Source organism: Gobio gobio (assembly GCF_949357685.1).
Source record: "Gobio gobio genome assembly, chromosome: 23".
In the NCBI taxonomy this organism is placed as follows: domain Eukaryota; kingdom Metazoa; phylum Chordata; class Actinopteri; order Cypriniformes; family Gobionidae; genus Gobio; species Gobio gobio.
This window is the reverse complement of record NC_137119.1, coordinates 32121532-32136370: the sequence shown is the minus strand read 5'-3', so window position 1 is coordinate 32136370 and position 14839 is coordinate 32121532. Positions and strand designations below refer to the sequence as shown.

The window sequence follows — 14839 nt, the reverse complement described above, 5'->3', positions numbered from 1 at the left end:
CAATACACAATAACAGTAACATGGATAATGTAACATTCGATAATATTTGAGTATGAATGTGTAATTTTGAGTAGAAAATTTACTCCAGATGTCACAAAACAGCAGGTTACTAAACCTAACAACAAAAGCAATGATAAAACAGTGTAAATACAGCTGGAAAACAGTGAAAAATACAACCTTATTAATTATTCATGCCCCATGGCATGATGGGAACAGCAGCGTCAGAAAGTTGAGTAGGTTTTACTTAATTTTATAACATTGATATTTATGCGTTGATATTTACTTTTTTTTTTTGTATTATTCTTGCCTGAACTAACTTATTCAGGTAGAAATTACATTTGGTTTTTTTTCTGTAGTATTGACTTCACCTCAGATTTTTTTCAATAGAAAGAAAGCCATGCAATGATGGATATATGAGGGTGGATACACTATTCCCTTAAATGTCTTGCTTTGTTTTCATAAATCAAATAAGAATTTTGCTAAAATAAGGAGGCCAAGCACACCTCTATTTTACTGTGGGCACACCTGATAATTTTGCTGTTTATTCAGTTGAGTTTACAGAGAGGGGTATAAAAATACACAGACACACATGCCCCTAACAAGCCCAAGCCTGCTTGGTTTTTTTTCCGGTGGTTGCCTTGCTACTTAATCGCACAGTCTCTCTCTCTCTCTCTCTCTCTCTCTCTCTCTCTCTCTCTCTCTCTCTCTCTCTCTCTCTCTCTCTCTCTCTCTCTCTCTTTGTGACAGTGCCAAGCCGAGACCTCAGGTTCGAACACATCCCCCAGATCTACTTGTGGACTTTACTGTAAAAGTCATGCACGTTCCTCGTAACAGACCCAGGTCATACTGAACCAATCTAAGCACAGCAAATAAATTTAAAGATCTAAATTGGTCAGTTACAGCCTATGAGACATGTGGCCTAAAAATGCACAAATATAATCAAAACCTCATACAGTAAATGATGTTTTTAATCATTAGGTTGTTGATCATAATGCAGAATGAATGTTTCTGACACGACAATGGCAAGAAACAGATTTCGCTCATTTGGAAGAAAGTCGATGCTTGTTTTCTTTATTGTTGACCAGAAGGTTTTATGTACTGTTGTCTAGAAGGTTTTATGTACTGTTGTCTAACCATTGTTGCAGGCCACATTTTATATGAGAGGAAACTTCCTGTGTGGGTTGCTGTTACCAGGTGTTTCGTGATGAAACACATTTTTTTACCTGCTTATAAAACAGCAATTCCCTGAACCCTCTGACCTGTTTGCCTCTTTGTGAAAGTAGTTGTTGATTTGTTGCAATTCATTTGCAATGAAGCTATAGATTGGTTCCCCAAAGAACCTTTCAGAGAACAGTTCTTAAAAGAACCATTCTTAGTGTGAAGAAAATTTAAAAAAATCAAAAGAACCTTTATAGCTTCCCATTACAAAGTACCTTATGTGGAATGGAAATGTTCCATGGATGTTAAAGGTTCTTCAAGGAACCATAGATGCCTTTTTTCAGAATAAAATGCATTGTCATTTCCTTCTTTATTTATTCATGCGCCTCATTGTATGTCTTAGTATAACAATAGATGTATTTTTGGTATACAGTATGAGCACATGTATCTCATGCATCTTTCTGTCATTCGTCCCCTCAGGGTGATATCCAACAACTGCTGATTGTGGCCGACCCTAAAGCAGCTTACGACTACTGTGAACACTACAGCCCAGACTGTGACGTCCCCCACAAGGACACACTGCAGGCACAGGAGCCTGGGGAGGAGGTTAGTATAGACCATAAGCCTTTTGCACTGACCAGCAAAGGAAACGATCTTTCCTGCAGTATCCAGAAGTCCAAACGTTTCTGGAAGTCTGGCACGTCGTTGATACTTTTGACACTACCGGTCAAACGATTGGACACACAGACTCATACTTTGTCGTTGTTTTCCACATGTTAGAATTATAGGAAAGTCATCAAATGAAATAACACGGAAGAACAGGATATATAGTGACAAAAAATGTTAATTAAAACATTATTATTATTAATAAAATAGATAAAGTTATTTTTAGATAATTTTATTTTTAAATTAAGAAATGAAATAGAACAACACATCACAGTGAGGAAAGGTCATATATATATATATTACACTACCATTCAAAAGTTTGGGGTTGGTAAGATTTTTTTAATGTTCTTGAAAACTTACAAAGGCTGCATTTATTTGATAAAAAATACAGTAAAAACAGTAATATTCTGAAATATTATTACAATTTAAAATAACTGTTTTCTATTACAATATATTTTAATATGTAATTTATTCCTTGATGGCAAAGCTGGATTTTCAGCAGTTTTCAGTGTCACACGATCCTTCAAAAATCATTCTAATATGCTGATTTGGTGTTCAAGAAACCTTTCTTATTATCATTAATGTTGAAAACAGTTGTGCTGCTTAATATTTTTGTGGAAACCATGATATATTTTCTTGAGGATATCCTTAATAAAAAAATGTGTGTAACAGTGCCACTTTACTGTCCCTTTTGATCGATTTTTTGTGTCTTTGCTAAAATAAAAGTTTTAATTTCTTTTAAAAATAATCGAACTGACTCCAAACTTTTGTACGGTAGTGTATATATTATAAAAACATATCACAGGTCAAAGGTCAGCCTCACCTTGATATTTCTGACCTCTGTGATGACTCCTTTGGCTGCGTCCGAAAACTGGAAAATGCTGCCTTTGGTGGGCACATTTCAAGGTAGGTTTTTAAGGCATTCCTAATGTCCGAATCTAATGTTAGCTTCACTTCCTGCCTCCTGAGATGCCGTCATCTGATTGATTTTTGAAGGCAGCATAGATGTATCCTTCGCTGCCTTTGATATCCCACAAACCTATACATTCCATTCGGATCCAGTTGAGCTAGAAAAGACAGATGGCGTCTGAAAGTTGCGGTTGCTGGTCAGTTTGTGTGTAAATGTACGTTTTTGACCAACGTTTTCCACTTCTGATGTCAATTCTAGCGAGAAATTACTACTGTTGTAATTAAAGGTGCAGTGTGTAAATTTTAGTGGCATCTAGCGGTGAGGTTGTGAATTGCAATCGCTGACCGCTCACCCCTCCCTTTCAAAGTGCATAGAGAAGCTACGGTGGCCTACACAGGACAAAAATGTCGTTGTTGGAGAGAGCAGAGAGTGACTAGCGCTCTGTAGAGAAGTTTGTCCGTTTAGGGCTACTGTAGAAACATGGCGGCGCAAAATGGCGATTTCACTGCAAGGGGACCCGCTGTGTTTAAAATGATTAAAATGGCTCATTCTAAGGTAATAAAAACATAATGGTACATTATGTAAGGATTTTATACACCACTGAAAACATAGTTATGTATATTATATAGCATTTCTGTCAATAGATCCTCATGAATACTACACACTGCACTTTTAAATATTTGTATTCTCACCAAAGCTCAGAAGTCCGTCCGAAATCAGTTTCATGAGGTACCTTTGTGCGCTTACGCTGCCTTACAAGTCATTGCCTGATAAGGCAGCGAGGCAACAAGTCAGCTACCTAGGTTTTCGGATGCAGCCAATATGTCATTTTAACCCATTATATCCTGCTGAAACAGGGAGAGGGTTGTTTCCTGTATGTGAGAAATCAATAACCCTGAGATGCTCTGCTCATAAATCATCCTGGGCCAGGCTGAATGGGGTCCAATCAATGCTGAGTGATCACCAGCCATGGAAGAGGGCCTGATCATCAGCGCAGTGGCGGTTTTATGAGCTCTTATGCTGTATGAGAATTAACATATACTTATGTTTGATGGATGAAGCCCTGGAGAGCCCCACTCAGTGGTTTTATCGGCCTTTCTGCTCCTCTAACAGCCGTTATTTGTTTTGAAGAAGCAGAAACAGAGAAACTGCTACACAAACCATCTTAAACCATCCATTCATTAATTAAAAATGTATCATAATTGATGAATGAATATAGAAATAGCCAAATTAACACCTTTTTATTAATATTAAACGCAATATTCTAAACTTAACCCTTAACGTCTATATGATGACAGTTATAAAGTCTAGCTATTCCTTTAAAACTTTGTCCCAGCACAAGTTCATACCAGACACAGGAAGTTTTATAGCTAATAGGACTTTGAAATGTGTTAGAAATAGGAAATCAAATAGATTGGACTCTTTCTGAGCCTTTAATCTGCATTTGCCTTAGAAGGCAGATGGGGTTTTACACTCATATAAAGATGAGAGAGAATAAAAAAGGAGGTTCACTGAAGAAAGCAGCCAACATATGGCTGTTATCTCTGCTTCAGACATGCAGGGCCTTTTTATAGGGTTTTAAACACCCACCTGTAAATCAGAATAAGTGCATCACATGTTATACATTTAAAGTAATTAATGCAGTATGTTCATATGTGCTGAACTCTCACACAGTTAATCAAGCCAGTAACACAAACTCAGTAGTTTTACTTCCTTTTTAGGATTCTGAGATTGTTTTGATCAAGGCTTAGCATTAGCAAACATGCTGTACACTCTAAAAAAAAAGGCTCGTAATCATAGGGGAACCTTTTTTAGTGCTATATAGCACCAATTTTGGTGCTTCAGTGGTTCTTCAGCGGTTCTTCAGAGGTGCTATATAGCACCTTAGTCAAAGAACCGGTGAAGAACCTCTGAAGAACCGCTGAAGAACCTCTGAAGAACCGCTGAAGAACCACTGAAGCACCAAAATTGGTGCTATATAGCACTAAAAAAGGTTCCCCTATGATTACGAGCCAAGAACCATTTTTGGTGCAATATAGAACCTTTTTTTTTTTAGAGTGTAGCTTATGATCAACTTGTATCTAATTAATCTGTACTGTATAAAACCAGCTATACAGTATACCTAACAATCATAGTATGTAATACACCCAAGGGTAGATTACATTCTACACGACTTGTGTATGCTTTGCTAACCTCTCTCTCATCCTCTCCCTGTGTGCAGTACACAACCGGTGTTGAATACGGTGATTTATATGATTATTATGAGGGAGCGACCCCCACAGCGACAGAGGAATATTCTGAGCCGCAGGTAAATGCAGGAAACGTGTGATGTGTTTGTTATGTCAATCATGAGGTGGCCCACCTTGTCCTTCCCTTGTCCTATGTTCAGTACATTACATGGGCAAAAGTATGTGGTGTGGGTCAGGTTGCTCCACACCGGTTTCCTGGTGGTGTCCTGTGATGCTGACAAGTCATCAAGCACTTGGGTACACCCTATACTACTGGAAATGTGTGTTTAAGGAGATTATATGGCTGTATGCTAGATTTTAAAGCACCTGTTAGTTAGCTTAAATAGCCAGACCCATAAATTACTGTAGCAGTTCACATACGTTTGCCCATGTGTGTCGGTCCATGCTTTTACTGGAACTTGTAAACTCAGTGTCTCAGTGTGTCTTTACTGGGTTTAATAAAAAAAAGAAAGAAAGAAATCTGTGAACTTAAAGAATCAAATGTATGCTGTTTTTTTTTTTAACGTAGGCTACTTAGTTAAATTTTAGGATTGCCGTTCACTGAAGCAAGCCTGAAATCTGCTCAGTTATGGTATCAAAACAAAATTTTTGACTACTTCGACCTGATGAATATGTACTTTTCTAATATATATCCCAGATTTACTCTACAGTTTAAAAGTTTGGGGTCGGTAAGATGCTTTAATGTTTTTGAAAGAAGTCTTTTATGCTCACTAAGTCTGCATTTATTTGATCAACAATTCAGTAAACACAGTTATATTGGGAATTATTATTACAATTTAAAATAACTCCTTTCTATTTTAATATATTTTAAAGTGTAATTTATTCCTGTTTTGGAAAAGCTGGAAAGCTGGAAATCTTACATGATCCATCATAAATCATTCTAATATGCTGATTTGGTGCTCAAGATACATTTCTTATTATTATCAATGTTGAAAACAGCTGCTTAATATTTTTGTGGAAGCCATGATGTATTTTCTTCAGGATTCTTAGGATTCTTAATTTTCTTTTTTTTTTTTAAATCCTTACTTTTGTCTAATGTGTAACATCAGTCTAATGTGTAACATTTCTTCGAATTATCAATATTGATATTTTTTAATTTCTTATAATTATCAATATTGATATTTTTCCTTTTCAGGATTCTTTGATGAATATAAAGTTCAAAAGGACAGTATTTATTTTAAATAAAAAAAATTAACAATGTAAAAACCACTTTTGATCAAATGTAATACATCCTTGCTGAATAAAAATAATTATTACAAAAATAATAATAATCTTACTGACCCCAAACTGTTGAATGGTAGTGTATACCAAGTTATCTTGAAGCTTTCCACGCTGTAAAAAGTGATCAATTGACTTAACTTAAAAAAGTGAGTAAACTTCATGCATAATTGAAAACATTAAGTTATGTGGAATTATCATGGTCACACAACTTATTTTTTTCAATTACGCATGGTTTATTACTTAATAATTTTACGGCAGTGGGTTTCCTCACATTTTTTAAGTTAAGCCAGCCACTTTTTACAGTGCAAGTACGCCACATTTGAAGAATAATAACAGGATCTTATTTACCTTCTAACATGGATGCTTTGATGTGTCTTTTTTCCCTTCACCATAACCTTTTTCCAGAGAGTGAAACGTAGTGTCTCCATGAAAACGAAGAGGACGAGAAAGTCCCCTAAGTCTTTCCCCAAACCCTATAAGTACCAGGAGCCAAAAGCTAAAAAGTTAGCCCCTAAGAAGAAGAGATATGGATACCTGCCACCGCTACCAAGAAAAGCCATTCTAGGGGTAACAGTACAAGTGTAGTTCATGTCAGACCCCATCAAGATCTCTCTTTCAGTGAGGGAAATCTCTGATGACAGTCTGAGCGTGCCGTCCGCTCCTTTTCTCTAGGTGCCGTCCTTACGGATTCAGCTTGTAACGCCCGTGGAACTGCTTGACCTGTGTTAATTCCTCCTTTCTCATCTTCTTCCTCTTTTTTTCTCACTTTGAAACTGCTATAGCCTAACAATGTAGATGGGGAGTACTATACAGACACTGATCTTGACTACGGAACAGTAGATGCTTCCAATACTCTGTCTCCTGTCGCAACCACTGGACCAAACCAGGTAATCTTTCGATTATATACTATGACGGTAGGGGTGAGGGACTCTAACATGTGGGACAATTCCAGGCACACGTATTATAAGGAAGTATTTGATTGAAATGACAAAGACAAAACAATTCATGGCAATTGTTTTGTGTTTTTTGACTCTAGATCTGTCACTGCAAGGGAACTGTTTTATCCAACAACATAAAGCTGATATCCACCATAAAACCGCCAAGTTCTAAATTTAGCCAATCCACTTCCTGTCATGTCTGAAACTTTGGGCATGTCCAGAATATCAAGTAGATATTTTTCAGTGGATTGTCATTCCGTTGGTTTTCAGCTTTCTGTTGTGGATGTCAATGATGTTCAAGGCTGGATTCAAGAAAAAACAGCAATGTATGAATGATCAACCATTCTATCTAATCTAACGCAGTTAATTTTTCACACAAGCAGAATGATATCTATACATTTTTGTCTTTTTGGCTGGAGGTTTAGAATTGATTGCTAAAATATTGACAGATTGCCTATTTTCTAACCCTGAATATCATTGAGAAGATGGCACATCCCATTCAAAACAGTTCCCTCAGTAAGTGACCCAAAGAGGGCTGATGTTAAAGCGGTCACATGCTAATATGTGGACCTCTGATGAAGTAACAAGACATCATAGCATTAGTCCCTGTTGTTGTCTGGTTGAATAGTTCTGGCACTAGTTAGCAGAACTATATTTAACAGAATCGAGCTCTTTCACAGCCATTTAGATGTATTTGCAGGGCAATTCTATGTTTGTCTTTGATATTGAGAGTGTTTTTCTCAAATAAAATCCAAGGAGAAATCATCTCATGTGCTAGGACAAATAAAAACTGGTGTTTCTTGAAAAATTTTTCATGGTTATGTTGTAAAACATACTGTAATTCTTGGCTGTTGTAATCAAATGCAGATTTCAGAGACACACTTTTAGTTTAAATGAAAAGTTCAGGTTAAATATGATCTTTTCCTGCTTTTGATCACAATTAACACATTAGTTTGTGTATTCATAAACACTGCATTGTGATTTATTTCTTCTTTTTTCACCTCTAAACATAATTCCTCAATGTCATTATGTTTATTATGGACAAAAGACAGAAATATACTAAAGTCTGGCATAGACTTGTTTATGTGATCATTAAATTAGTGAATATAATATATATTTTTTAATAATTTACATGTTATCTATTATTATATATGTCTCTCTGCTAATAACACACCAAAATTTGAACATGCACATTATTTATTGTAACCAATGCAATTTGTCATTTACCCAACCATAATTCATTTATGCCATAAAATCAAAATCCTTTTATCAATCCAAATCATCCCAAATATTTTCATTGAACGGGACAAAGAAGTGTTACCCCAGCTAACTGGAAATATGCTCAGAACGTTAGCTAACGTTGTGACAAGGTTCTCTCATCGGTAGGAGAAAACGTTCTTCCTGTAACGTTAATAGAATGTTCGTTTAAAGTTATCTGGTCTTTAATGATGTTCTCAAAACGCTAACTTAAAACATTATTTATTCATCGCTCATGGAGCTTTTTATATGAAATGTTTTAGTTGGATGTTCGTCTAACATTATTTTTTAAATGTTCCTATTGTTTGGGAATGGTTAGAGAACATTCAAAAGTAACAATCCCATAATGTTTGGAAAATGATCAAATGGAATGTTCCATTAACACTAGCATAACCAATAAACATTTTTTTTTAAACGTTTAAAAAACTTTCAGAGAACATTCAGAATTTTTTTTATAACGTTCTTAGAACATATTTTCGTCAGCTGGGACCTTGTTGCTGCCAAAAATTGATGTGATATTCTTAGTAAATATCTCATGCAATTCATTTTGCTTTTGCTTTGCATACAGTAGTACATTAGATACAGTAGTATTTGCTTTAACTGCTTAAACTAACATCCATCTTCCCTCAAACTCCCTTCCCCTCCGCCCGGCCGCATTGCTTGGGTATAATAAGGCTGTGGAAGAGGAAGTTTTCGGTGACTATGTCACTGAGACGGCCCAGGCTGGTCTGGATCCGACCGCTGCTCCGGAGGCCGTGCTGCCCAGCGGCACCGCCGACCCCGTCAGAGTGGACGAGTATGACTTTAAGGAGTATGATATTAAGGAATATGACGTGACTGGGCATGACAGAAATCAGTATGAGTACGGGGCATATGATGAGTTTGGCAATGTGGCTCCGAACCCTACGTCCACTTATGAGGACAGTTTTGGGCCAGGGGTCGCTGCCGAAACCGACATTGATGAAACAGAAGTAACGGACGTAAGTATGACTCTCCCCCAAAATGAGGGTGTCGTCCAGCAATCGGGAGTGTTGGATGTGGAAATCTGGCATGTATTGTTGGCTTTGTAGTGCACCATTTTGCATGGGGTCCATCCATTTTTCTGTTCAGTGCGTTTGTTATTACTAACAAACTCTCTCCACTGGATGTGATTAGCATGTTTTGAAGCATACAGACCACTGCACCGTTTCCTCTCGTCTGTATTAGTTTCATCTCCCTCCCATCTCTGTGTATGTTATAGATTACATTGATTCACAGATCACTTACATTCACACTCTCATACTTAAGACTCATGGAGCGGCTGTAGATTAAACTCCCTGACTGTCAGCACCCTATCTCCCATATTGCCCCAGGACACAGCAATTACCCCATACCACAGACCCAGCTGTCTGTTCAGACACACCCTTCTCCACCTCCTCCTCCTCCTCCTAAAGAAGCTCATACTTCCCCTCCGTCAAAACACTCCAGTACCTGTATCTTATAGGCCACATGAGCAAAGGTTTGATGGCATCAGATCCTGCCCATTACAATGTTCCCCTCTAGGTAATCTCGGAGAAAAAAAAAATTAGGCTATATATGAATATAGCATATTTCCTTTAGTAAGTCTACCTCATACACTCAGCACTCTACACTAGCATTAACCCTAATAGTTGACCTGTTACATCTATCTATCTATCTATCTATCTATCTATCTATCTATCTATCTATCTATCTATCTATCTATCTATCTATCTATCTATCTATCTATCTATCTATCTATCTATCTATCTATCTATCTATCTATCTATCTATCTATCTATCTATCTATCTATCTATCTATCTGTCTGTCTGTCTGTCTGTCTGTCTGTCTGTCTGTCTGTCTGTCTGTCTGTCTGTCTGTCTGTCTGTCTGTCTGTCTGTCTGTCTGTCTGTCTGTCTGTCTGTCTGTCTGTCTGTCTGTCTGTCTGTCTGTCTGTCTGTCTGTCTGTCTGTCTGTCTGTCTGTCTGTCTGTCTGTCTATCTGTCTTTCTATCTGTCTGTCTATCTGTCTGTCATATTTAACCTGTCTTGTTTGCAGGTGGGTGGAGGTACTGCTCTGGGGCAGAAAGGAGAGAAAGGAGAGCCTGCAGTGATTGAGCCAGTGAGTGAGAGGGCAATTCTGGACATTCCTCAGCACAATATTACAGTTTATCAATCACTTTGATTGATGAAACAGCCTTTCCCCGCCATTGACTGATTTTCCAGCTTTCCGTGTTTTCACTGTTATATGGTTGGGGGTGCTATTATGCATCTTTTGAAAGAAAAAAACACAGGTGAAGAAGAAGCAGAAACAACCAATAGCAAATGTAAACAAGCATGTGTAAAATAATGCAATCATTTACATTAAATGGCATATAAATCTAAATTGTCTAACGTTACAGAAATGTAGACCCAGGATGAGCCATTGGACTGTGTAGTTTCGGGGGTGTTGATGGACTCGATCTACTCCATCTACGTTTTGATTATTGTTGTGAATCCAGACGTAGTCTTTGAAAAAAAGTGGTGCTTTTTGAATGAAACTTGCCCACATTCAAATGTTGATAAAAATCACTGTATAAAACTATGGACTCATGTCCGTGACATTAACCGTAGGTTTCTGAGGAGCATTGTTGAAGCCCAAAGTGGGCAGAGCCGGTTTTCGCCATCTTGGCCGAGCGTCACTCCTGGATAACTGAAAATGGGCAAAGAGGCGGGACATGGGTGGAGCTGAGGTGACGTGGTGGCTAACAGACAGTAGACAAACAGAAATCCACCTTTCACTCAAGTGGCCACGCCCTTAATTATGCACAACTTTAAGGCTTAATATAATTTAAACGGATGAGGAGGAGTCACCCCCCTCACAGTTGTCATGAAGGGCCAAACTATCTATATAGACCAAAACCACTTTTTGTACCAGGCTGTGAACATGTTTTTTTTCTGATGTAAAAATGTGTATTTTAATAATATGGACGGTCTACGGGATTGTTTCCCTTTTGGAGCCTGTCTCTAGTGGCCAGTCGATGAATTGCAGTTTAAGTCACTTCCATGTTGGAGTCAAGAAAGAGGATGATAAAAATCAAGCTGAAGCTAGAATAAAACGTTTTGGGGGTTTTTAAAGCAAAGGCTCTGTTCTTTCTTTGAATATATTGCATGTTTAGATATTCATACATCAAAATATTCTGGGGGCCATGTACATTTTGTGAAAATGATCAAAAATGTTGGCACTGATTGGCAACGTTTTTCAAAAACACTGGCGGGGAAAGAGTTAACATGAACAAAGTTCAACTGTCACAACTGTTTGCTGGAACATAAGAACTCTATTGCATGTCTGTAAAAGTATTAACTCACAGAAAACCTTTAATTCATGTTTCAAAATCTAGTGTTTTGTTTCTGTAAATTGGGTTAAAGATTGGGATTCCTATTTCATTACAATGGCAGGCCATTTTTCTTTTCTTTTGCCAATTTAGTAGATATCACATACATTCCATGTCAGATATTTATGGAATATACATGACAGATTTTGATAACGGAATGGATCATTTTGTGAAGAGTCACCATTTCACTGAGAATCAACTCATCAGTTTTAATCAATTGTGCAAATTGTAGACAAGTGTATTTACTCTTTTGCACACATCTGCCAAAACTCTTGCAGTTTACTTAAATTAATAAGAAATTCAAATCTGATGTGAACAAGAAACTAATTGTTTTGAGAAAACAAAAATCTAATTTGAGAAATGAGCCAAAGTGAATGAATATTAATTTATTAATTTGATGTTGCAATCTGTTCTGGTCAGTTTTTGATTGTAATTCTGATTTTATTGTCTGATTTATAGGGAATGATGATTGAGGGACCTTCAGGACCACCTGGGCCTGCTGTAAGTTACTTGCTTTTTTTACTGTATCAGTTATAATATGTAATATTCAACTGATGTGTCTAGTGAGCTTTATGAACAACAATATGGTCTAAAATCTTATGGTAATTTGGTTATCATTGTGATCTGTTTATTGGTCTGTTTATTTCTATTTTCTTTTTGTCTTTAGGGTCTTCCAGGCCCTTCAGGTTTACAAGGCCCCCCTGGTTCGGCCGGAGATCCTGGTGACAGGGTAAGAATTTTGTTCCACTCTCTGAATCCAGGCTATGTTTACATATGATGCTCACAGATATTTTCAGGGTTAGTAAAGGTTTAGGTGTCAAACTTTTTCTATCAAATTTTGGCTTTTGTTTTACAGAAACTGAATTTGTCATTGACAAGAATTGAGGCACTGATAAAGTGGCCAAAGAAGCATGTCAAATGAAATGTGTGATGAACAGATACGACACAGAGAGAAAAGACTAAGCAAGGAAGACATAGAAAAACAGTCTGTCTGTAGTAAACTGCAAAGACCCCATGTGTCAGTAAACAATACATAATGCTAATTTATTCTGAACAGGGTCATGGCAGATTCCTGACCCTAAGGGCACATTTACACCCTCTCTGACGCATTTAGTTTTCAGATGTGAAACTCTGAGCTGCTTTATTTAGAAACAAAGATTAGAGCAAGAGAGAAATAGTGAATTGCCATAGACCTAGTCATTGTTCAGTGGGCAAATCGGGACAGAATTTCTGATTAAATGCTGCACAATACTCAACCTCAGTCTATTTCTTTATGCAAAATACACCCATTGCTCACAATCTTCTGTCTTAAACTGTTTGAGGATAATTATCATTAGAAATTCCCAAACCAACTCCAAAGTCTGTCTGCCAGTCTGATGTTAGGTTTGTGTTGTCGGTATTGCACGTCTCCGCAACAACACACTTTAACACACACAAGAATGCTAATGTTGAAACTAAATGACTCACTTGCATCAGAAGATCCTTCAGTTGTAGACAGATACAATTAGTAGCTTTAAAATGAAGGAAAGAGCATTACAATCGAGGATTTCTAAACTACTAAATGTAAATATGCATATCAATAAAATGTTGGACGGAATTTAACATTATGTAGACCTTGAGTACTTCCGGTTAACGGTTTTGTCCATAATGCAAAAACAACCTAAGGGCTGGTTCACACAGAATGTGTTTTTGCTGTTAAACACGTGAGACGCCAAGTAAGACATGTTCCTGGATCAACATATTTTGTTGATCCTGGAACAACATTCATGTCTGAAATTTTAGTCCTAACCCTGTCCCCACCCCTAAACCTAAACCTACCCATAACGTATCTCTAAAATCAGAGAGAAGAAGGTGAATAACACTGGTCCTAACCATGGTTGTAAGCCTAAACTTGACATTAACTCTTGTCCCTCAAATCTGATTGGTTGATTGGAATGTTGCTCCAGGATCAACCAAGATGTTGATCCTGGAACATGTACTTGGTGAAATCACATTCACTGACATGGTCAATGAAACAAAAAAAAGTGCAAGGTCTAGTGACTAGTTTTTTAAAAAAGTTTAACTTCTTTTAACTTGAGCACCCCGTTTTAGAATGCCGTATCTTGCGGGAGACGCTGCAAAAGACGTCCCTCTAGCGAGTGGAACAGTGGAATGGAAAAGCACATTTTGTGTGAGCGGAATATTAAAATGACTTTTAATATCCTTTGTTAGCGTTATTTAACATCTGCCCAAGCTAAACCTGTAGCAAAAGTAAAACAGTGTGGTAGTTTGTTGTAATTGGACGTGGTGGAGACAACATTGAACCATCTGGACGGGGATATGAAGTGTCGATTAGGCAAAAGTAATTGTAAAACACCTGCGCTCATGAGCTAGAAAATGAAACCAATCTTTATCTTTAAAATGGGCGACTTCACTTAAGGGTAATGGAAGTGAGAGGTTTCGCTCTATCTCTGTTTGATCTTCCTCCCTTTCTCATTCCTTTCTTGGCATTCTCTTACCTGGGTGTTGACAAGTCAAGAAGTGTCAAGTTACTGATTTATCCCTTCTCTCTCTCTCCCGCTCTTTCTTTCTACTTCCTCAGGGTCCTCCCGGCCGCGCTGGTCTTCCCGGAGCGGATGGCATGCCAGGCCCCCCTGGTACTATGCTGATGTTGCCAGTAAGACCCCTGAATCCACCAAAACATTGCAAATTTGTCCCGCGTCTGCTGCACAACAGTTTCATGCATATTTTCAGCAATAATACATACAGTAAAATAATAATAGCATAATTATTTAGAATATATGATTGTTTAGTAGTTTTTAAAAGTAATAAAACCCATCTAAATCTTAATTAAATATTTACGTTACTGCTTTTTCGTACGTAAGTTAAAAATCATTGAAAATCATTGAAATGGAGGAATATATAAACGATGACTGCATATTTCAATTCTTTAGAATATATTGTTGTTCATCCACAGTAAATACTAATGAAGTATTCATAAAGCTGCTTTATATATTTGATTGACTTACATTATAGTATAGTATGAAGAGTTATACGTAATTATACATAAATATAATTAATGGCCGCATA

At 37.2% G+C, this 14839-nt stretch overlaps 1 protein-coding gene across 1 annotated transcript in view; it reads left to right on the top strand.

Moving 5' to 3' along the window:
- Positions 1 to 14839, top strand: part of col11a1a (collagen, type XI, alpha 1a) — a 95819-nt gene that overhangs the window by 20158 nt on the left and 60822 nt on the right. Inside the window, exons 5-12 of the mRNA XM_079806527.1 lie at positions 1639 to 1764; positions 4956 to 5042; positions 6987 to 7091; positions 9074 to 9379; positions 10456 to 10518; positions 12230 to 12271; positions 12438 to 12500; positions 14352 to 14426. Coding sequence (XP_079662653.1) covers positions 1639 to 1764; positions 4956 to 5042; positions 6987 to 7091; positions 9074 to 9379; positions 10456 to 10518; positions 12230 to 12271; positions 12438 to 12500; positions 14352 to 14426 — 867 coding nt within the window. The remainder of the gene's footprint in view (positions 1 to 1638; positions 1765 to 4955; positions 5043 to 6986; positions 7092 to 9073; positions 9380 to 10455; positions 10519 to 12229; positions 12272 to 12437; positions 12501 to 14351; positions 14427 to 14839) is intronic.